The sequence below is a fragment of the Aulostomus chinensis genome, chromosome 1 (assembly GCF_037954235.1).
Source record: "Aulostomus chinensis isolate RoL2024-O1b breed Wild chromosome 1, RoL_Achi_v1.0, whole genome shotgun sequence".
Classification (NCBI taxonomy): domain Eukaryota; kingdom Metazoa; phylum Chordata; class Actinopteri; order Syngnathiformes; family Aulostomidae; genus Aulostomus; species Aulostomus chinensis.
In genome coordinates, this window is record NC_141320.1 from 41,396,504 (window position 1) to 41,422,648 (window position 26,145).

Here is a 26,145-nt window from a genome sequence, read left to right on the forward strand (position 1 = left end):
TAGCACTGGATTTTATTACAGGGCTGCCTCCATCTAATGGATCCACTGCTATTATGGTGGTAGTGGATCGCTTTTCTAAGGCAGCTCACTTCGTCCCCCTCCCCAAGCTCCCCTCCGCGCTGGACACTGCTCAGCTTGTGGTCCAGCATGTATTTTGCCGCCATGGTTTACCCCAGGACATAGTATCGGACCGTGGGCCTCAGTTCTCCTCACGTTTCTGGAAGGCGTTCTGCACCCTGGTGGGCGCATCGGCCAGCCTGTCATCAGGGTTCCATCCTGAGACGAATGGCCAGACAGAGCGTACTAACCAGACTCTGGAAAGAACCCTCCGGTGTCTGGTCTCCTCCAACCCTACCACCTGGAGTGATCAACTTATCTGGGCAGAGTACGCCTACAACACCTTACAGAATGCTTCCACTGGCCTCTCCCCATTTCAGTGTCAGTACGGGTATCAGCCACCACTATTTCCTGATCAGGAGGGAGCTGCGACAGTACCTTCAGCGGCTCGCTTCATCCAGAGATGCCGTGCCACCTGGAACCGGGTGCGGACATCTCTACAGCGGGCCTCTGCCCGCCAAAAGATTTATGCAGATCGTCGTCGACATCCGGCTCCCCCCTATCGCATCGGTCAGCAGGTGTGGCTCTCCACTCGCGATCTCCCCTTGCGGGTGGAGTCTCACAAGTTAAGCCCACGCTTCGTTGGCCCCTTCAGAATCGTCTGAAAGATTAACCCGGTCAAGGTTAGGCTTCAGCTCCCACGCTCGATGAGGATTCACCCTACGTTCCACGTTTCGCGCCTGAACCCTGTGGTCTCTAGCCCTCTGGCACCGGCCAAGAAGCCTCCTCCTCCCCCTCGACTGATTGGGGGGCAACCGGCCTCCACGGTTAGGCGGATTCTGAACAGTCGTCGTGTGGGACGCGGGGTTCAATACCTGGTGGACTGGAAGGGGTACGGTCCAGAGGAACGCACCTGGGTCCCAGCCAGAAACATCTTGGACCCAGGGCTTATCCAAGATTTTCGCCAGCGCCGCCCCAGAGGCTTGGCGGGGACGTCAGGTGCCGTCCCGTGGGGGGGGGGGTTCTGTGAGGGTTTCCTCACACAGGCCACACATTGGGCTCCACTGGCTGATTACCTGAGCAGTGTCAGGTGTGAGACATAATTGCCCTTGATGTGGCCCAGGTGTGGCTAACCTATATCTAGCCCTTGGCTCCTCTGCTCGGTGCTGACTTATTGTCTCACTGAGAGTGAAGGAGAAAGCACTGTTCAATCTTCTATAGGTGTTAGAAACAGGGGAATCCACAGGAGCTCCACATTGAACCTCTCTGTGTGATTCCACTGTCTTCTGGGGTTTTGTTTTGGTTCTGCCTTTTGTGGAGTGGCCTTGTAGGTCTTTTTGGTTTTGTCGTCTTTGGGCAAGTAGCTGTAGCTGGGAAGCTACAGTCCTCTTTGTTTTGGGAGTCTACTTGGGGTTTCAGCTGCTTGGCAGCGGTGGTTTATTTTTCCCATTTGGTAGTCCACTAGTGACCTTAGTGGTTAACCCTCTGGGTTAACTTTAGGACTTCCGGGTCCGCGACTGTGTCCCATTTTTCCCGTCTTCCTGACATAACGTAGTGATAGTTGCTAATCAACTCAGTGATGCTTACAGTAATGTAGTAAGAGTTGCTACGAACCTCAAAATATTGCGACAGATGTTGGAAGAATTGCTAATGAACTGAAAATGATGCTAACAGTAACGTAGTGATAGTTGCTACAAACTTAAAAATGAAACGAGTGATGTAGGAAGAATTTTTAATGAAATCAAGAATGATTTTGACAGTGATGTCCTAAGAATTGCTAATGAACTGAAAATGATGCTAACAGTAATGTAGTGAAAGTTTCTAATAACCTCAAAGTGATGCTGACAGTCATGTAGTAAGTGTTTCGAAAAACTTCAAAGTGATGCTGACAGTCATGTAGAAACACTTGCTTCTAACCTCAAAATGATGCTAACAGTAATGTAGTGATAGTTGCTAATAAACTAAAAGTGATGCTGACAGTAATGTAGTGATAGTTGCTAATAAACTCAGTGATGCTTACAGTAATCTAGTAAGTGTTTCGAACAACCTCAAAGTGATTCTGACAGTCATGTAGTAAGAGTTGCTACTAACCTCAAAATGATGCTAACAGTAATGTAGTGATAGTTGCTAATAAACTCAAAGTGATGCTGACAGTAATGTAGTAAGAGTTGCTACGAACCTTTAAATAATGCAACAGTAATGTAGTAGGAGTTGCTACGAACCTCAAAATAATGCGCCAGTGATGTCAGAAGAATTGCTGAAGATCTCAAAATGATGTGACAGTGATGTAGTAAGAATTGCGAATGAACTCAAAATGATGCTAACAGTAATGGAGTGAACGTTTCGAATAACCTCAAAGTGATGCTGACAGTCATGTAGTAAGGGTTGCTACGAACCTCAAAATAATGCGACAGTGATGTAGTAAGAATTGCTAATGAACTCAAAATGATGCTAACAGTCATGGAGTGAAACTTTCGAACAACCTCGAAGTGATGCTGACAGCAATGGAGTGAAATTTTCGAATAACCTCAAAGTGATGTTAACAGTCATGTAATAAGAGTAGCTACGAACCTTAAAATCATGCAACAGTGATGTCAGAAGAATTGCTAATGATCTCAAAATGATGCGACAGTGATGTCGTACGAACTGCTAATGAACTCAAAATGATGCTAACAGTAATGTAGTAAGAGTTGCTAATAACCTCAAAATAATGCCACAGTGATGTCGTAAGAATTGCTAACGATCTCAAAATGATGCGACAGTGATGGAGTAAGAATTGCTAATGAACTCAAAATGATGCTAACAGTGATGTCGTAAGAATTGCTCATGAACTCAAAATGATGCTAACAGTAATCTAGTAAGAGCTGCTAATAACCTCAAAATGATGACAGTAATTTAGTAAGAGCTGCTAAAAACTTCAAAATAATGCTACAGTTATGTAGGTAGAATTGTTAATGAATTCAAAAATGATGCTGACAGTGATGTAGTAAGAATTGCTAATAACCTCGAAATGATGCTAACAGTAATCTAGTAAGAGTTGCTAATAACCTCGAAATGATGCTTACAGTCATGTAGTAAGTGTTGAAACTAGAACAACAAACTGTCCTCTGATGGTTGGACAGGTTGGTTTGGTCCGTCCTCTCACTCATCATTAAAAGCCCTTATTACTCATCATTCATTCAATCTGACACTCACGTCTGCAGTGGGGAATCCCCAGCAACCCGCGGCCCACATGGAGCAGTCTCGGCCAATCACATGGGGCCTGCACCGGCACCAACCACCAAATGACTCGCAGGTGTCACTCTCAGCTGCAACCTCATGGCAGGCACAAGGCAGGGCGCCGTTGTTGAAGAGAGCCCAAGAGACACAGCTGAGCTGAGACAGAATGGAGACGAAGGACAGGAGGGACGACAGAGAAAAAGGAAACGTTAGCGAGACATTTTAGGAAAATTAGTTTAGTGGGGAAAAGGTTCTTAGCCAAACTTGCTAAATGGAAGGACAACAAAAAAACAAAGATCTTCAAAAGAAAATTAGCGCAAAATGAAACCCTGCAAGAGAAAGTAAATCAAGAACTAAATATTCTTGAGGCTCAGGTCTTTAGTTCCAATGCTTGTAAATGACATCTGAATGCATTCACAACCCAAATCTGAGCAGACAGAAGCGTCCCAGTCAGGCCCAGTTTAGTTCCTCTAGAACATTCAGGGATACAGAACAGGGACCAACTCAGGCTGAGAGACACCGACTTGACATGAAAGCTGTTGAGGCCACAGTTGCTGATGAAGTGGTCAGATTTCTCCAGTGGTTCTTGGTTCAGGGAGCTGGAGCTGGAGCTGCTCTCAGGCACCACCAGGACGTGATCCTGGAGAGACAGAAGGAAGAAGTCCAGGCCTGACAGAGAAGGAGGCACAGAGCAGAAACAGCAGATACGTGTGGGGAAAGGGAGAGGGTATCAGTCCAGCAGAGGAGCAGGAAACCTACCACCACAGGGCTCTGCCTGCAGGAACCTGCAGCTGAGGAGGACCTGGTGGTCCGGCACATCCAGAATGATCTGGTTTTCAGACACCGGCACGTTTCGGCAGCCGTAAGCGTGGGGACAGAAGGAGGCGTTGGCGTGGCCTGAAAGACACAAACAACCATCTCCATTTGAATGTTTCTCAAACAGCCGGAGCAGGAAAGCTAAGATGAATCAAAGATCCTCCACCCTGCCAGATCCGACCCTGGTAATGTAGACCTGCACAGGGTGGGTGGGGTGGAGCGGCTGGTGGTGGTGGAGGATGAAGACGTATCTGCCCAAAGCCTGAACACGGTGGAGTCCACCGCAGCGTTCTGAGTAGAAGGATGAGAGCGATGTTCAATGGTACATGTTTTCTTTCCTGAACCGCCGATGTTTCCAATCACGAATCTCAGTCATGAGATTTGAACATCATGGAGGAGTTCAAAAGTGTCAAACTGGGCCGGTCTCCATTTTATGAGTCCGGAGACCGAGGATAAAACTACAAGTCCCTGGTTCAGATTTGACTCGTCTGAATCCAAACACAGCAGCGTTCTTCCACCAGGCCAGATGAGTTGATCATGATAACAAGATATCTTCATGCTACTACAACACACAAACTCATCACCAGAAAAGACTTCATGGTGGAACAACAAATCTCCTCCCAATGGGAAAAACATTGAGTTGAACAATCAACTTTTCCATGATGACATGGAGAGCTTGGCAGCAGCAGCAGGCTTCCATTGGGGGCTGATATGCCAGCTCCACTTAGCCTTCTTTGGAATGGTTTCACCTGGAGTGATGCTGTTATTGAGACCTTTTATCTGGAACAACACCACCTGCATGGAGACTGAGGACTTCAACAGATGCAGATGTTGACCCAGAATAAATCTAAATATTCCAGATGTGTTAAATCCATCCAGCAGCAGTGGTGGGAGCGTCGTAAACTCACTCACTCAGCAGCCGTCAGCCTCCGTACCTGCACGGAGTCCAGCCTGATGTGGTCTCTGTTGTCTGCTCCCAGAGGTGGTCTGTCACCTCTGAACCAGGGGTCTCATCTCTCTGGTGGGAGGGCAGTGTAGGAGCTGCAGCGGGGGAGGCCAGGATGGGCTCCTGTAGGAGGAGCTCTGGCCCTCCTTCAGCACCAGCCAGTGGGAGGGAGTTTGGAAACCTGAGGGGACACAGGAGGAGCTACAGGGGGAGGGAAGGTGGATCAGAACCCTTCCAACAAGAGCGCTGAGGGGACACAGGAGGAGCTACAGGGGGAGGGAAGGTGGATCAGAACCGTTCTAACAAGAGCGCTGAGGGGACACAGGAGGAGCTACAGGGGGAGGGAAGGTGGATCAGAACCCTTCTAACAAGAGCGCTGAGGGGACACAGGAGGAGCTACAGGGGGAGGGAAGGTGGATCAGAACCCTTCTAACAAGAGCGCTGAGGGGACACAGGAGGAGCTACAGGGGGAGGGAAGGTGGATCAGAACCGTTCTAACAAGAGCGCTGAGGGGACACAGGAGGAGCTACAGGGGGAGGGAAGGTGGATCAGAACCCTTCTAACAAGAGCGCTGTCCCACTAATGTTCCTCACCAGAATCCTCCTGTCAGGGGGGACCCGTCCATGGGTGCTGATGCAGCGGACTGAAGGTTCAACGTAGTCCATGCTGAACTGGTCTTTAGGCACCAGGTGGACTTTGTGCTAAAAACAGCAGAAAAAAAAGACAAAAAGGGGAGAATTTTAACAAAAGTATACAAATGAGCTGAAGATCAAAATACAAAAAGTAAATCAAGGTTTTTTTCAAATGATTGCCAGCTATTTAGCTAAGAGAAGGACAAATGTCAATCAAGATGTCAGAACGATCCCACTGGCTTCTGGTCAAGGGAACCATGGAGATGCTAACTTCCTGTTGGACTATCAGGGTGTCTCATCCCTGACATGCTAACTTCCTGTTGGACTATCAGGGTGTCTCATCCCTGACATGCTAACTTCCTGTTGGACGATAAGCGTGTCCCATCCCTGACATGCTAACTTCCTGTTGGACGATAAGCGTGTCTCATCCCTGACATGCTAACTTCCTGTTGGACGATAAGCGTGTCCCATCCCTGACATGCTAACTTCCTGTTGGACGATAAGCGTGTCTCATCCCTGACAAGCTAACTTCCTGTTGGACTATAAAGCCTGATTTAAGCCTGATTTATGCTTCTGTGTCGAGTAGTATTCATACCTCCTCCAAAATCCTGCTTACGCATCGCGTCGACGCGTGGTGACGTCAACGTCGAGGACTGTGATTGGTCCGCCCAAAACGTCATTTCCGGTTCAGTCGCAGCACAACACCGCCATTTTCAAAGTTTCTGTGGTAAAAGCTCCAAGAAAAAATGGACCAAGCTGAAGAAAGGATTATCGAGGAGGTGCTCAAGTACGACCACCTCTACAACGCCTCTTCGCGGCACTACAAAGACTGACAAATGGCCAACAATTGTTGTCTGTGACCGGAAGAAAACCGAGGAATCCGACAAGAGCCCGTAAACAATACAAAGACAAAGCCACACCCCCTAGTGGCTTGGCGGTGAATTGCAGAGCAACGCGTTCCCTCGACGCAGAATAAACCAGGCTTTCCAGTCGCACCTGTTTTACGCCCCCGTGCCAGATAAGGACCCCCATCGGGCTGTGCCACTCTGGAGGGAGCGCGTCTCACAGTCAGTCAGCGGAACCATGCGGATCCGGGCCGGAGCTGTGGGAAGGAGCGCCAATTGTATCGGGTTGTTGTTTTCTGGACTGCAGCAGAACAGGAGCAGCCGGGACTGGAATGTAGAAGTAGGTTATCTTGAAGTTGACTAAGTTATGGTGAATGATATTGTGGTTCAACACTTTAATGAGCTTTAAGGCAAACATATTTCATGAGGAAACAACGCCGGAATTGGACGGATTTCAGCGGCACACAACAACGTATCCGATACACCTCATTGGAAACCTGGTGGTCTAAGACTAAGAAACACCAGTCACCATGAAGAAAGGAACTTTTAGCTGAGCACTCATGTTCTTTTCTGCAGGTTGAATGTCTCATTTGTTGGACAGAAGCGTCTCATCTCAACAAAAGCACCTCTTCAGTGCTGAGGCATGATGGGGCCAGGCATGAGAATGAAGTCCCAGATCCACCAGGATGAACTCAGGTATACAGCCACTCTCCAACTGACTCACAGTTGCTTCATTGATCATTAATTCCTATTCATTTCTTCTCTCCTTCATCTTGAACCATCCAGCTTCCAGGAAGCAGATGCTGGATGAGGCTCTGCTGAATTTCATCCGGAAGGACTGCCAGCCCCTCAGCACTGTTGAGAGGGAAGGGTTCAGGGAACTGGTTCAGGTCCTTGAGCCTCATATGTTTGCCAACCAGAAAGGTTTGTGTGGAAATGATCTAAAGCAGTCGTTGATATCTCCAGTTTATTTCATCTTGAATTTCAATGTATTGATTTACTCTGGGTGTCATTTTCAGACCATCAAACAAACGGTGGCCAAAAAGTACCAGGAGGAACGGGAAGGAGTGAAAAAGGAAGTCCAGCTGCCATGTGGACATCTGTGGACATGGAGGCTCCCTTGGCTCTGACCTGTCACTGCATTAGTGAGAATGATTGTGTTGGGAATGCAAGACTTTCCACAAAGTCACCCTGCATCATTTTGAGGTTCGTAGCAACTCTCACTACATCACTTTCAACATCATTTTGAGATTCGTAGCAACTCTCATTACATCACTGTCGCATCATTTTAGATCATTAGCAATTCCTCCGACATCACTGTCGCATTATTTTGAGGTTCGTAGCAACTCTTAGTACATGACTTTCAGCATCACTTTGAGGTTATTTGAAACATTCACTCCATTACTTATAGCATCATTTTGAGTTCATTAGCAATTCTTACTAAATCACTGTCGCATCATTTTGAGATCAGTAGCAATTCTTCCGACATCACTGTCTCAATATTTTGAGGTTCGTAGCAACTTTTACTACATTATTGTTGCATTATTTAAAGGTTCGTAGCAACTCTTACTTCATTACTGTCAGTATCACTTTGAGTTTATTAGCAACTATCACTACATTACTGTTAGCATCATTTTGAGTGTATTAGCAATTCATAGGCATCACTGTACCATTAAATTGGGGTTTGTAGCAACTCTTACTACATGACTGTCAGCATCACTTTGAGGTTGTTCGAAACACTTACTACATTACTGTAAGCATCACTGACTTGATTAGCAACTATCACTACATTACTGTTAGCATCATTTTGAGTTCATTAGCAATTCTTCCGACATCACTGTCGCATCATTTTGAGATCATTAGCAATTCTTCCGACATCACTGTCGCAATATTTTGAGGTTCGTAGCAACTCTTACTACATTATTGTTGCATTATTTTAAGGTTCATAGCAACTCTTACTACATTACTGTTAGCATCATTTTGAGTTGTTGAGCAATTCTCACGACATCACTGTAGCATTAAATTGAGTTCATTTGCAACTCTTACTACATTACTGTAAGCATCACTTTGAAGTTGTTCGAAACTCTTACTACATTACTGTAAGCATCACTGAGTTTCTTAGCAACTATCACTACATTACTGTTAGCATCATCTTGAGTTCATTCGCAATTCTTCCGACATCACTGTCGCAATATTTTGAGGTTTGTAGCAACTCTTAGTACATGACTGTCAGCATCACTTTGAGGTTGCTTGAAACTCTTACTACATTACTGTAAGCATCACTGAGTGAATTAGCAACTATCACTACATTGTTAGCATCATTTTGAGTTCATTAGCAATTCTTCCGACATCACTGTCGCAATATTTTGAGGTTCATAGCAACACTTACTACATGACTGTCAGCATCACTTTGAGGTTATTTCGAAACTTTCACTCCATTACTGTTAGCATCATTTTGAGTTCATTAGCAATTCTTACTACATCACTGTCTCATCATTTTGAGATCATTCGCAATTCTTACAACATCACTGTCGCATTATTTTGAGGTTCGTAGCAACTGTTATTACATGACTGTCAGCATAACTTTGAGGTTATTAGAAACACTTACTACATTACTGTAAGCATCACTGAGTTGATTAGCAACTATCACTACATTACTGTTAGCATCATTTTGAGTTCATTAGCAATTCTTCCGACATCACTGTCGCAATATTTTGAGGTTCGTAGCAACTTTTACTACATTACTGTCACATTATTTTGAGGTTCGTAGCAACTCTTACTACATGACTGGCAGCATCACTTTGAGGTTGTTCGAAACACTGACTACATTACTGTCGCATTATTTTGAGGTTCGTAGCAACTTTTACTACATTACTGTCACATTATTTTGAGTTTCGTAGCAACTCTTACTACATGACTGTCAGCATCAATTTGAGGTTATTCGAAAGTTTCACTCCATTACTGTTAGCATCATTTTGAGTTCATTCGCCATTCTTACTACATCAGTGTCGCATCATTTTGAGATCATTAGCAATTCTTCCGACATCACTGTCGCAATATTTTGAGGTTCGTAGCAACTCTTACTACATTATTGTTGCATTATTTTAAGGTTCGTAGCAACTCTTACTACATTACTGTCAGCATCACTTTGAGGTTGTTCGAAACTCTTACTACATTACTGTAAGCATCACTGAGTTTCTTAGCAACTATCACTACATGACTGTTAGCATCATCTTGAGTTCATTAGCAATTCTTCCGACATCACTGTCGCAATATTTTGAGGTTCGTAGCAACTCTTACTACATTATTGTTGCATTATTTTAAGGTTCGTAGCAACTCTTACTACATTACTTTCAGCATCACTGTGAGTTTATTAGCAGCTATCACTACATTACTGTTAGCATCATTTTGAGTTCATGAGCAATTCTCACGACATCACTGTAGCATTAAATTGAGTTCATTCGCAACTCTGACTAAATGACTGTCAGCATCACTTTGAGGTTGTTCGAAACTCTTACTACATTACTGTAAGCATCACTGAGTTGATTAGCAACTATCACTACATTACTGTTAGCATCATTTTGAGTTCATTAGCAATTCCTCCGAAATCACTGTCGCAATATTTTGAGGTTCGTAGCAACTCTTCCTACATGACTGTCAGCATCACTTTGAGGTTATTCGATACTTTCACTCCATTACTGTGAGCATCATTTTGACTTCATTAGCAATTCTTACTACATCACTGTCGCATCATTTTGATATCATTTGCAATTCTTCTGACATCACTTTCACATTATTTTGAGGTTCGAAACAACTCTTACTACATTACTGTAAGCATCACTGAGTAGATCAGCAACTATCACTACATTACGGTTAGCATCATTTTGAGGTTAGAAGCAACTGTTACTATATGACTGACAGCATCACTTTTAGGTTGTTCGAAACACTGACTACATTACTGTAAGCATCACTGAGTTAATTAGCAACTATCACTATATTACTGTTAGCATCATTTTGAGTTCATTAGCAATTCTTCCGACATCACTGTCGCAATATTTTGAGGTTCGTAGCAACACTTACTACATGACTGACAGCATCACTTTGAGGTTGTTCGAAACGTTTACTACATTACTGTGGCATCATTTTGAGATCATTAGCAATTCTTCCGACATCACTGTCGCAATATTTTGAGATCATTTGCAATTCTTCTGACATCACTTTCACATTATTTTGAGGTTCGAAGCAACTCTTACTACATTACTGTAAGCATCACTGAGTTGATTAGCAACTATCACTACATTACTGTTAGCATCATTTTGAGTTCATTCGCATTTCTTCCGACATCACAGTCGCAATATTTCGAGGTTCGTAGCAACTTTTACTACATTACTGTCGCATTATTTTGTGGTTCGTAGCAACTCTTACTACATGACTGTCAGCATCAATTTGAGGTTATTCGAAAGTTTCACTCCATTACTGTTAGCATCATTTTGAGTTCATTCGCCATTCTTACTACATCAGTGTCGCATCATTTTGAGATCATTAGCAATTCTTCCGACATCACTATCGCAATATTTTGAGGTTCGTAGCAACTCTTACTACATTATTGTTGCATTATTTTAAGGTTCGTAGCAACTCTTACTACATTACTGTCAGCATCACTTTGAGTTTATTAGCAACTATCACTACATTACTGTTAGCATCATTTTGAGTTGTTGAGCAATTCTCACGACATCACTGTAGCATTAAATTGAGTTCATTAGCAACTCTTACTAAATGACTGTCAGCATCACTTTGAGGTTGTTCGAAACTCTTACTACATTACTGCAAGCATCATTGACTTGATTAGCAACTACCACTACATTACTGTTAGCATCATCTTGAGTTCATTAGCAATTCTTCCGACATCACTGTCGCATCATTTTGAGATCTTTTGCAATTCTTCTGACATCACTGTCGCATTATTTGGAGGTTCGTCACAACTCTTACTACATGACTGTCACCATCACTTTGAGGTTATTCGAAACGTTCACTCCATTACTTTTAGCATCATTTTGAGTTAATTAGCAATTCTTACTAAATCACTGTCACATCATTTTGAGATCATTAGCAATTCTTCTGACATCACTGTCATATTATTTTGAGGTTCATAGCAACTCTTTCTCCATTATTGTTGCATTATTTAAAGGTTCGTAGCAACTCTTACTACATTACTGTCAGCATCACTTTGAGGTTATTCGAAACACTTACTACATTACTTTAAGCATCACTGAGTTTCTCAGCAACTATCACTACATTACTGTTAGCATCATTTTAAGTTCATTAGCCATTCTTACTACATTACTGTTCGCATCATTTTGAGTTCATTGGCAATTCTTACTAAATCACTGTCATTTTGAGATCATTAGCAATTCTTCTGACATCACAATCGCAATATTTTGACGTTCGGAGCAACTTTTACTACATTACTGTCGCATTATTTTGAGGTTCGTAGCAACTCTTACTACATTACTTTCAGCATCACTTTGAGTTTATTAGCAACTATCACTACATTACTGTTAGCATCGTTTTGAGTTGTTGAGCAATTCTCACGACATCACTGTAGCATTAAATTGAGTTCATTTGCAACTCTTACTAAATGACTGTCAGCATCACTTTGAGATTGTTCGAAACTCTTCATACATTACTGTAAGCATCACTGAGTTTCTTAGCAACTATCACTACATTACTGTTAGCATCATTTTAAGTTCATTAGCAATTCTTACTACATTACTGTTCGCATCATTTTGAGTTCATTGGCAATTCTTACTAAATCACTGTCATTTTGAGATCATTAGCAATTCTTCTGACATCACTGTCGCATCATTTTGAGATCTTTAGCAATTCTTCTGACATCACTGTCGCATTATTTGGAGGTTCGTCACAACTCTTACTACATGACTGTCAGCATCACTTTGAGGTTATTCGAAACTTTCACTCCATTACTGTTAGCATCATTTTTAGTTTATTAGCAACTGTCACTGCATTACTGTTAGCATCATTTTGAGTTTATGAGCAATTCTCACGACATCACTGTAGCATTGAATTGAGTTCATTAGCAACTCTTACTAAATGACTGTCAGCATCACTTTGAGGTTGTTCGAAACTCTTACTACATTACTGTAAGCATCACTGAGTTTCTTAGCAACTATCACTACATGACTGTTAGCATCATCTTGTGTTCATTAGCAATTCTTCCAACATCACAATCGCAATATTTTGAGGTTCGGAGCAACTTTTACTACATTACTGTCGCATTATTTTAAGGTTCGTAGCAACTCTTACTACATGACTCTCAGCATCACTTTGAGGTTGTTCGAAACTCTTACTACATTACTTTAAACATCACTGAGTTTCTTAGCAACTATCGCTACATTACTGTTAGCATCATCTTGAGTTCATTAGCAATTCTTCCGACATCACTGTCGCATCATTTTGAGATCTTTAGCAATTCTTCTGACATCACTGTCGCATTATTTTGAGGTTCGTCACAACTCTTACTACATGACTGTCACCATCACTTTGAGGTTATTCGAAACGTTCACTCCATTACTGTTAGCATCATTTTGAGTTAATTAGCAATTCTTACTAAATCACTGTCGCATCATTTTGAGATCATTAGCAATCCTTCTGACATCACTGTCACATTATTTTGAGGTTCGTAGCAACTCTTACTACATTATTGTTGCATTATTTAAAGATTCGTAGCAACTCTTACTACAAGACTTTCAGCATCACTTTGAGGTTATTCGAAACACTTACTACATTACTTTAAGCATCACTGAGTTTATTAGCAACTACAACTACATTACTGTTAGCATCATCTTGAGTTCATTCGCAATTCTTCCGACATCACTGTCGCAATATTTTGAGGTTCGTAGCAACTCTTACTACATTACTGTCAGCATCACTTTGAGTTTATTAGCAACTATCACTACATTACTGTTAGCATCATTTTCAGTTCATGAGCAATTCTCACGACATCACTGTTGCATTAAATTGAGTTCATTAGCAACTCTTACTAAATGACTGTCAGCATCACTTTGAGGTTTTTCGAAACTCTTATTACATTACTGTAAGCCTCACTGAGTTTCTTAGCAACTATCACTACATTATTGTTAGCATCATCTTGAGTTCATTAGCAATTCTTCCGACATCACTGTCGCAATATTTTGAGGTTCGTAGCAACTTTTACGACATTACTGTCGCATTATATTGAGGTTCGTAGCAACTCTTAGTACATGACTGTCAGCATCACTTTGAGGTTATTCGAAACACTTACTACATTACTGTAAGCATCACTGAGTTGATTAGCAACTATCACTACATTACTGTGAGCATCATTTTGAGTTCATGAGCAATTCTTCCGACATCACTGTCGCAATATTTTGAGGTTGGTAGCAACTTTTACTACATTACTGTCGCATTATTTTGAGGTTCGTAGCAACTCTTACTACATGACTGTCAGCATCACTTTGAGTTTATTAGCAACTATCACTACATTACTGTTAGCATCATCTTGAGTTCATGAGCAATTCTTCCGACATCACTGTCGCAATATTTTGAGGTTCGTAGCAACTTTTACTACATTATTATTGCATTATTTTAAGGTTCGTAGCAACTCTTACTACATTACTGTCAGCATCACTTTTAGTTTATTAGCAACTGTCACTGCATTACTGTTAGCATCATTTTGAGTTTATGAGCAATTCTCACAACATCACTGTAGCATTGAATTGAGTTCATTAGCAACTCTTACTAAATGACTGTCAGCATCACTTTGAGGTTGTAAGAAACTCTTACTACATTACTGTCAGCATCACTGAGTTTATTAGCAACTATCACTACATTACTGTTAGCATCATTTTGAGTTCATTGGCAATTCTTACTAAATCACTGTCGCATCATTTTGAGATCATGAGCAATTCTTCCGACATCACTGTCGCATTATTTTGAGGTTCGTAGCAACTCTTACTACAAGACTGTCAGCATCACTTTAAGGTTATTCGAAACGTTCACTCCATTACTGTTTGCATAATTTTGAGTTCATGAGCAATTCTTTCTAAATCACTTTCGCATCATTTTGAGATCTTTAGCAATTCTTCTGACATCACTGTCGCATTATTTTGAGGTTCGTCGCAACTCTTACTACATTACTGTCACCATCACTTTGAGGTTATTCGAAACACTTACTACATTACTGTAAGCATCACTGAGTTGATTAGCAACTATCACTACATTACTGTTAGCATCATTTTCAGTTCATTAGCAATTCTTACTAAATCACAGTCGCATCATTTTGAGATGATTAGCAATTCTTCTGACATCACTGTCACATTATTTTGAGGTTCCGAGCAACTCTTACTACATCATTGTTGCATTATTTTAAGGTTCCTAGCAACTCTTACTACATTACTGTCAGCATCACTTTGAGTTTATTAGCAACTATCGCTACATTACTGTTAGCATCATTTTGAGTCCATGAGCAATTCTCACGACATCACTGTCGCATTGAATTGAGTTCATTAGCAACTCTTACTAAATGACTCAGCATCACTTTGAGGTTGTTCGAAGCTCTTACTACATTACTGTAAGCATCATTTTGAGGTTATTTGAAACGTTCACTCCATTACTGTTAGCATCATTTTGAGTTCATTAGCAATTCTTACTAAATCACAGTCGCATCATTTTGAGATGATTAGCAATTCTTCTGACATCACTGTCACATTATTTTGAGGTTCCGAGCAACTCTTACTACATCATTGTTGCATTATTTTAAGGTTCCTAGCAACTCTTACTACATTACTGTCAGCATCACTTTGAGTTTATTAGCAACTATCGCTACATTACTGTTAGCATCATTTTGAGTCCATGAGCAATTCTCACGACATCACTGTCGCATTGAATTGAGTTCATTAGCAACTCTTACTAAATGACTCAGCATCACTTTGAGGTTGTTCGAAGCTCTTACTACATTACTGTAAGCATCATTTTGAGGTTATTCGAAACGTTCACTCCATTACTGTTAGCATCATTTTGAGTTCATTAGCAATTCTTACTAAATCACTGTCGCATCATTTTGAGATCTTTAGCAATTCTTTTGACATCACTGTCGCATTATTTTGAGGTTCGTAGCAACTCTTACTGCATGACTGTCAGCATCACTTTGAGGTTATTCAAAACTCTTACTACATTACTGTAAGCATCACTGAGTTGATTAGCAACTATCACTACATTACTGTTAGCATCATTTTGAGATCATTAGCAATTCTTCTGACATCACTGTCGCATTATTTTGAGGTTCGTAGCAACTCTTACTACATTACTGTCAGCATCACTTTGAAGTTGTTCGAAACATTCACTCCATTACTGTTAGCATCATTTTGAGTTTATTAGCAATTCTTGCTAAATCACTGTCGCATCATTTTGAGATCTTTAGCAATTCTTCTGACATAACTGTCGCATTATTTTGAGGTTCGTAGCAACTCTTACTACATTACTGTCAGCATCACTTTGAGGTTGTTCGAAACATTCACTCCATTACTGTTAGCATCATTTTGAGTTTATTAGCAATTCTTGCTAAATCACTTTCGCATCATTTTGAGATCATTAGTAATTCTTCTGACATCACTGTCACATTATTTTGAGGTTCGTAGCAACTCTTACTACATTATTGTTGCATTATTTTTAGGTTCCTAGCAACTCTTACTACATTACTGTCAGCATCACTGAGTTTATTCGCAACTTTCACTACATTACTTTTAGCATCATTTTGAGTTTATGAGCAATTCTCACGACATCACTGTCGCATTATTTTGAGGTTCGTAGCAACTCTTACTACATTACTGTCAGCATCACTTTGAGGTTGTTCGAAACATTCACTCCATTACATTTAGCATCATTTTGAGTTTTTTAGCAATTCTTGCTAAATCACTGTCGCATCATTTTGAGATCTTTAGCAATTCTTCTGACATCACTGTCGCATTATTTTGAGGTTCGTAGCAACTCTTACTACATTACTGTCAGCATCACTTTGAGGTTGTTCGAAACATTCACTCCATTACTGTTAGCATCATTTTGAGTTTATTAGCAATTCTTGCTAAATCACTGTCGCATCATTTTGAGATCATTAGTAATTCTTGTGACATCACTGTCACATTATTTGAGGTTCGTAGCAACTCTTACTACATTATTGTTGCATTATTTTTAGGTTCCTAGCAACTCTTACTACATTACTGTCAGCATCACTGAGTTTATTAGCAACTTTCACTACATTACTTTTAGCATCATTTTGAGATCATTAGCAATTCTTCTGACATCACTGTCGCATTATTTTGAGGTTCGTAGCAACTCTTACTACATTACTGTCAGCATCACTTTGAGGTTGTTCGAAACATTCACTCCATTACTGTTAGCATCATTTTGAGTTTATTAGCAATTCTTGCTAAATCACTGTCGCATCATTTTGAGATCTTTAGCAATTCTTCTGACATCACTGTCGCATTATTTTGAGGTTCGTAGCAACTCTTACTACATTACTGTCAGCATCACTTTGAGGTTGTTCGAAACATTCACTCCATTACTGTTGGCATCATTTTGAGTTTATTAGCAATTCTTGCTAAATCACTGTCGCATCATTTTGAGATCATTAGCAATTCTTCTGACATCACTGTCACATTATTTTGAGGTTCGTAGCCACTCTTACTACATTATTGTTGGATTATTTAAAGGTTCGTAGCAACTCTTACTACTTTACTGTAAGCATCACTGAGTTTATTAGCAACTATCACTACATTACTGTTAGCATCATTTTGAGTTTATGAGCAATTCTCACGACATCACTGTAGCATTGAATTGAGTTCATTAGCAACTCTTACTAAATGACTGTCAGCATCACTTTGAGGTTGTTCGAAACTCTTACTACATTACTGTAAGCATCACTGAGTTTCTTAGCAACTATCACTACATTACTGTTTGCATCATTTTAAGTTCATTGGCAATTCTTACTACATAACTGCAAGCATCATTGACTTGATTAGCAACTACCACTACATTACTGTTAGCATCATCTTGAGTTCATTCGCAATTCTTCCGACATCACTGTCGCAATATTTTGAGGTTCGTAGCAACTCTTACTACATTACTTTCAGCATCACTTTGAGTTTATTAGCAACTATCACTACATTACTGTTCTCATCATTTTGAGTTGTTGAACAATTCTCACGACATCACTGTAGCATTGAATTGAGTTCATTAGCAACTCTTACTAAATGACTGTCAGCATCACTTTGAGGTTGTTCGAAACTCTTACTACATTACTGTAAGCATCACTGAGTTTCTTAGCAACTATCACTACATTACTGTTAGCATCATTTTAAGTTCATTAGCAATTCTTCCTACATCACTGTCGCAATATTTTGAGGTTCGTAGCAACTCTTACTACATGATTGTCAGCATCACTTTGAGATTATTCGAAACACTAACTACATTACTGTCAGCATCACTTTGAGGTTATTCGAAAGTTTCACTCCATTACTGTTAGCATCATCTTGAGTTCCTTACCAATTCTTCCGACATCACAATCGCAATATTTTGAGGTTCGTAGCAACTCTTACTACATGACTGTCAGCATCACTTTGAGGTTATTCGAAACTTTCACTCCATTACTGTTAGCATCATTTTTAGTTTATTCGCAACTGTCACTGCATTACTGTTAGCATCATTTTGAGTTTATGAGCAATTCTCACGACATCACTGTAGCATTGAATTGAGTTCATTAGCAACTCTTACTAAATGACTGTCAGCATCACTTTGAGGTTGTTCGAAACTCTTACTACATTACTGTAAGCATCACTGAGTTTCTTAGCAACTATCACTACATGACTGTTAGCATCATCTTGAGTTCATTAGCAATTCTTCCAACATCACAATCGCAATATTTTGAGGTTCGGAGCAACTTTTACTACATTACTGTCTCATTATTTTAAGGTTTGTAGCAACTCTTACTACATGACTGTCAGCATCACTTTGAGGTTGTTCGAAACTCTTACTACATTACTTTAAACATCACTGAGTTTCTTAGCAACTATCGCTACATTACTGTTAGCATCATCTTGAGTTCATTAGCAATTCTTCCGACATCACTGTCGCATCATTTTGAGATCTTTAGCAATTCTTCTGACATCACTGTCGCATTATTTTGAGGTTCGTCACAACTCTTACTACATGACTGTCACCATCACTTTGAGGTTATTCGAAACGTTCACTCCATTACTGTTAGCATCATTTTGAGTTAATTAGCAATTCTTACTAAATCACTGTCGCATCATTTTGAGATCATTAGCAATCCTTCTGACATCACTGTCACATTATTTTGAGGTTCGTAGCAACTCTTACTACATTATTGTTGCATTATTTAAAGATTCGTAGCAACTCTTACTACAAGACTTTCAGCATCACTTTGAGGTTATTCGAAACACTTACTACATTACTTTAAGCATCACTGAGTTTATTAGCAACTATCACTACATTACTGTTCGCATCATTGTGAGTTTATTAGCAATTCTCACGACATCACTGTAGCATTGAATTGAGTTCATTAGCAACTCCTACTAAATGACTGTCAGCATCACTTTGAGCTTGTTCGAAACTCTTACTACATTACTGTAAGCATCACTGAGTTTCTTAGCAACTATCACTACATTACTGTTAGCATCATTTTAAGTTCATTAGCAATTCTTACTACATTACTGTTAGCATCATTTTGAGATCATTCGCAGTTCTTCCGACATCACTGTCGCAATATTTTGAGGTTCGTAGCAACTCTAACTACATTATTGTTGCATTATTTTAAGGTTCGTAGCAACTCTTTCTACATTACTGTCAGCATCACTTTGAGTTTATTAGCAACTATCACTACATTACTGTTAGCATCATTTTCAGTTCATGAGCAATTCTCACGACATCACTGTTGCATTAAATTGAGTTCATTAGCAACTCTTACTAAATGACTGTCAGCATCACTTTGAGGTTTTTCGAAACTCTTATTACATTCCTGTAAGCCTCACTGAGTTTCTTAGCAACTATCACTACATTATTGTTAGCATCATCTTGAGTTCATTAGCAATTCTTCCGACATCACTGTCGCAATATTTTGAGGTTCGTAGCAACTTTTACTACATTACTGTCGCATTATATTGAGGTTCGTAGCAACTCTTAGTACAAGACTGTCAGCATCACTTTGAGGTTATTCGAAACACTTACTACATTACTGTAAGCATCACTGAGTTGATTAGCAACTATCACTACATTACTGTGAGCATCATTTTGAGTTCATGAGCAATTCTTCCGACATCACTGTCGCAATATTTTGAGGTTGGTAGCAACTTTTACTACATTACTGTCGCATTATTTTGAGGTTCGTAGCAACTCTTACTACATGACTGTCAGCATCACTTTGAGTTTATTAGCAACTATCACTACATTACTGTTAGCATCATCTTGAGTTCATGAGCAATTCTTCTGACATCACTGTCGCATTGTTTTGAGGTTCGTAGCAACTCTTCCTACATGACTGTCACCATCACTTTTGAGGTTATTCGAAACACTTACTACATTACTGTAAGCATCACTGAGTTGATTAGCAACTATCACTACATTACTGTTAGCATCATTTTAAGTTCATTAGCAATTCTTCCGACATCACTGTCGGAATATTTTGAGGTTCCTCGCAACTTTTACTACATTACTGTCGCATTTTTTTGAGGTTCGTAGCAACTCTTACGACATGACTGTCAGCATCACTTTGAGGTTATTCGAAACGTTCACTCCATTACTGTTACCATCATTTTGAGATCATGACCAGTTCTTCTGACATCACTGTCGCATCATTTTGAGATCTTTAGCAATTCTTCTGACATCACTGTCGCATTATTTTGAGGTTCGTCGCAACTCTTACTACATTACTGTCACCATCACTTTAAGGTTATTCGAAACACTTACTACATTACTGTAAGCATCACTGAGTTGATTAGCAACTATCACTACATTACTGTTAGCATCATTTTCAGTTCATTAGCAATTCTTCCGACATCACTGTTGCAATATTTTGAGGTTCGTAGCAACTTTTACTACATTACTGTCGCATTATTTTGAGGTTCCTATTAACTCTTACGACATGACTGTCAGCATCTCTTTGAGGTTACTCGAAAGTTTCACTCCATTACTGTTAGCATCATTTTCAGTTCATTAGCAATTCTTACTAAATCACAGTCGCATCATTTTGAGATGATTAGCAATTCTTCTGACATCACTGTCACATTATTTTGAGGTTCCGAGCAACTCTTACTACATCATTGTTGCATTATTTTAAGGTTCCTAGCAACTCTTACTACATTACTGTCAGCATCACTTTGAGTTTATTAGCAACTATCGCTACATTACTGTTAGCATCATTTTGAGTCCATGAGCAATTCTCACGACATCACTGTAGCATTGAATTGAGTTCATTAGCAACTCTTACTAAATGACTCAGCATCACTTTGAGGTTGTTCGAAACTCTTACTACATTACTGTAAGCATCATTTTGAGGTTATTTGAAACGTTCACTCCATTACTGTTAGCATCATTTTGAGTTCATTAGCAATTCTTACTAAATCACTGTCGCATCATTTTGAGATCTTTAGCAATTCTTTTGACATCACTGTCGCATTATTTTGAGGTTCGTAGCAACTCTTACTGCATGACTGTCAGCATCACTTTGAGGTTATTCAAAACTCTTACTACATTACTGTAAGCATCACTGAGTTGATTAGCAACTATCACTACATTACTGTTAGCATCATTTTGAGATCATTAGCAATTCTTCTGACATCACTGTCGCATTATTTTGAGGTTCGTAGCAACTCTTACTACATTACTGTCAGCATCACTTTGAAGTTGTTCGAAACATTCACTCCATTACTGTTAGCATCATTTTGAGTTTATTAGCAATTCTTGCTAAATCACTGTCGCATCATTTTGAGATCTTTAGCAATTCTTCTGACATCACTGTCGCATTATTTTGAGGTTCGTAGCAACTCTTACTACATTACTGTCAGCATCACTTTGAGGTTGTTCGAAACATTCACTCCATTACTGTTAGCATCATTTTGAGTTTATTAGCAATTCTTGCTAAATCACTGTCGCATCATTTTGAGATCATTAGTAATTCTTCTGACATCACTGTCACATTATTTTGAGGTTCGTAGCAACTCTTACTACATTATTGTTGCATTATTTTTAGGTTCGTAGCAACTCTTACTACATTACTGTCAGCATCACTGAGTTTATTCGCAACTTTCACTACATTACTTTTAGCATCATTTTGAGATCATTAGCAATTCTTCTGACATCACTGTCGCATTATTTTGAGGTTCGTAGCAACTCTTACTACATTACTGTCAGCATCACTTTGAGGTTGTTCGAAACATTCACTCCATTACTGTTAGCATCATTTTGAGTTTTTTAGCAATTCTTGCTAAATCACTGTCGCATCATTTTGAGATCTTTAGCAATTCTTCTGACATCACTGTCGCATTATTTTGAGGTTCGTAGCAACTCTTGCTACATGACTGTCAGCATCACTTTGAGGTTGTTTGAAACTTTCACTACATCACTGCTGCATCAGTTTGAGATCATTAGCAATTCTTCCCACATCACTGTCGCATTACTTTGAATTTATTAGCAACTCTTGCTACATTACTGTCAGCGTCACTTTGAGGTTATTCGAAACTTTCACTACATGACTGTTAGCATCATTTTGAGTTCATTAGCATTTCTTCCAACATCACTGTCGCATTTTCTTGAGGTTAGTAGCAACTCTTACTACATTACTGTTGCATTATTTTAAGTATCGTAGCAACTCTTACTACATGACTGTAAGCATCACTTTGAGGTTATTAGCAACTTTCTCTACATTACTGTTAGCATCATTTTGAGTTTATTAGCAATTCTTCTGACATCACTGTCGCATTATTTTGAGGTTATTAGCAACTCTTACTACATTACTGTAAGCATCATGTAGTTTATTAGCAACTCTCACTACATCACTGTGAGCATCATTTTGAGTTCATTAGCAATTCTTACTACATCACTGTAACAAAGTTGTTTCTATGGCAGTTCCCAAAGAGGTAGAAAATGATCCAACACTGTATTTAGTTCATCAATGTACTTCTTGAATGTTTGTGATTGATCCGGGATCTCCCTCTCATGCATCCCAGGCAGAATCAATGACTTAGCTGCAAGTCACCTTTTTTGAACTCTTGAACATCTGGAAGTAGTTAAAGGGGTTTTACAAGGGGGTCCCACAAATCTCCTGAGCACCAGGATTAGTTGGTACCGTTCCGACACCAGGAAGGAACTCATAAATAGTGGAGATAACACAGATAGACATTCCAAGAACAATTGTCTTTTAGATCTACATAAGCTTATATCATGTATATGCTTGACTTGTAAGTATGCGTGAGTACAAAGTATTATTAAAAGATAATATATAAGACAACAGAAAAACACTGAATATCAGTCAATGAAGAGAGCTCTGGACCCAGGTGCTTCCATCTCGGAGGAATGAACAGCTCCCTGCCCTCCAGATACCTGCTGCCATACAAGAGACACAGCGAGGGGAACGTCAACCCCCCCCCCCCAGAAGAACAGGGTCCTGAAGGGCTTGAGATCCTTTAATAAGCCAAGAAAGGGATTCCAGTCATGTAAGTGATTTCCTTTAGAGTCCCAGATATTCTGAGGTCACAGAACTGTAAAATGCTAACATTCTAATCATGATCTTACTAATTAATTAGCAAAGGAAAGGAATCCGGCCATGTCAGGGATCTCCTTTTATTCTGTAGAATCTCGCTTAGTTTCTTTATTGTTTGAGCACTCTCCTGTTCTATGTTTCTCTTATTTATCTTTTTTTGTGATTTAATGTGAGTTCTTCAGAAATGAGCTAATGGAAATATATGACTGTGCAGCTGAAGATGACCTGTTGGTTTCTATGTTTCTCTGCAAACGTCAGGCAGAATGTGGAAGAGCGTCACAGCTGAGACGATTAAAACCTTAGAGAATGTTTGCTCATGTTGTAAATGTGCTGTTCATGCAGAATAGGATGCTTATTCATGGACGTTAAAATATATTTGGGTCAAACCACAGGAGCTGAAGTGTGTACCCTCATGCTCCAGGTTTCAAAGTTGTAAACTTACTTTGTGGTTGGCAGATTGATGGTTGCATTTGTTAATTTAAATAATCTGAACTATTTGACCTCAACCTGGGCGACTATTCTGAGATTTTGAGAATTCTTGGATGTGACATGACTCTACCTCCAATCTGTATGTCCCCTCCCCACGGTGATCAATAGCTGACTGTTCCTCAGAAACACCAGAGAACTTCTGATGCTCTATGAGTGCTGTAACTTCTCTCTCATGCATGAATAAAGTGTGTAAGGTTTGAGAAAGAGACCACGCCTCCTTTCTGTTCACTGCTCCGCCGGACGACCCCCCCACGCAGGGCCACTTGACCACAATTAATGGCGACGAGGATGGGATCCTAAACACCTGAGGTTACAGACTCGATGCAACGACTCCACTGATCATGTAGACTGGTAGGAGAACACCTTTTACCAGTTACAGCAGCAGACTCCCAGTAGCAAACCTACTCAGTCCTCCACCTCTGCTTGAGCAGCTGCTGCTGCCAATGATGATCTCCAAAGTCCTGTTCCGTCACTTGGTGAACTGTCTAAGCTTCCTAAAAGAGAGCAGAACTTGTCTGCCTCACTCTCTCCCACTGCTCAATGGAGCCCTGCGTTTAGAAGAAGAACTAGAACCTGGAAACCTAGGATACCAGGACAAAAATGTGTTAAATGATGAAGGAGAAGAAGTGATTAATGAAGAGGATTGTATCCTAGAAGAGGTAGAGGGGTTGAAGGCCAAGACCAACAGGAAGAGGAAACTGGCACCCCAGACCTCAGACTCAACAGGGCCCCAGACCAGGACCGCCTCTGAACCTGTGGCATCCCCCTCAACAATAGGACAGCACTTCAGTGTCTTCCAGTGTGCAACAATGAAAATGAAAAACATAAAGTTGTAACTGAATGCTCTCAAATAACTCTAACTGCTGAACCTAAAGTTGAATTATCAGTAGATGGAAAATCTGCTGAACTCTTAGGGGACACAGGTGCATCAGTTTCCACCATTAATAAGTCAGATGCTAACCGTGTAGGATTAGTTCCTACTTCTGAAAATATAAAAACAGTAGCAATTGCTGGAGCAACTATGCAAAGTCCATTGGAGCACCAGCCAAAGTTCAATTTGGACTCATTTCATGAGAGCATCCATTTGTAATCACTGATAACTCACCAAGTAATCTATTGGGTCAGGATTTATTCACCAAGTGGCGTGCAACTATTCATTGTTCTCCTGAAGGCGTTCATAGCACAGTCCCTGACCATGATTCTGAATGCTTCTTCAACATGCTACTGGCTGTAAATACAGGATGCTATTATTCTCTCATGTACTCCTTTTCAATCAGAAGCTGACGGTGTCCTGGATTCAGACGGATGATTTCTTAGCAGGAAAAGAAGACCTGCCAGATCATTCCAGGTTCACAGGTTTACAAGACCTCCATGTAACTCTACATGTTGATATGACAGGAACGGATGTTGCCTGCTTCAAACTGTTAGACCCAAATATGGGATCACAATTCTCTGTGTTCTCAGATACTTTGGCAAGAACCCCAAAAGGTGTTTTCTATTTACCAAACGTTGGAGGTTTGGCTTTGTCACTGTTTCAGGTTGATAAAACCTCGCCCCATATTTCCGTGGCTGTAGTAGAAGGAATAGAAGCACAACGACTCAGTCCTATAGCACATTACATGACTCACAATTCCCTGGAGGAAGGGTTTTTATGATGACATGTACAGCCATTACAAAGGTGTAGGTTGGACTGTGACTGTGAATGGTAATTGGTATTGTAACCCAGGTTACTAGGCTCTATTTGGAAAAGTCCAGATTCCTCAATTTATTAAATAAATAAATACATAAACATCAAGTTTGATTAAATAAATAGCCTAAAATGATTTTACATGGAATAAATAAATTAGTTCATGGTTAAAAATATTAAAAAGGGTCAATAAATAGGTTAAAAACATTAATAATACACAAATTATTATATTTGTTAAAAAGGGTATTTTATTTCATGTGAATGTGCCTTTAAAATAAAAAAAAGTGTAGTAAAAGATTGGGGTGACATGCGAAGTTCACTTGACGCAACGTAACAGATCAGACGCGTCAAGGTCAGGGGTCTCCTTCCGCTCTCTCTCTCTCTTCCGGACTTGAACGAAGTAGCGGCACGCAGACATTTCACTGCAGCTAGAATGAGCTTTTGGTGTAAGAGAGCAAGACAGATGCTGTTTTTAATTCTGCGCGGAGACCGGAGTCCTTTCTTTCTTTTTTCCTGTGGGTCGATTTGCGGACTGTGCTTTAAGAGGATGCAAGCAACCTGTAAGTTTTGCCATTAACGAGTGCGGTTAGCTAGCTTGTTAGCCACTGCCTCGCTACGTTGCA

At 40.3% G+C, this 26,145-nt stretch overlaps 1 protein-coding gene across 1 annotated transcript; it reads right to left on the reverse strand.

Moving 5' to 3' along the window:
- Window positions 1-3,308: 3,308 nt before the first annotated feature.
- On the reverse strand, window positions 3,309-22,986 carry LOC147271670 (uncharacterized). Its single transcript, XM_086202773.1, has 5 exons — window positions 22,933-22,986; window positions 5,632-5,739; window positions 4,036-4,173; window positions 3,766-3,916; window positions 3,309-3,319 (listed from the first exon to the last, which is right to left on the reverse strand). Exons 1-5 carry the CDS (start codon window positions 22,984-22,986, stop codon window positions 3,309-3,311), a joined length of 462 nt encoding a protein of 153 aa, XP_086058899.1.
- Window positions 22,987-26,145: the final 3,159 nt, after the last annotated feature.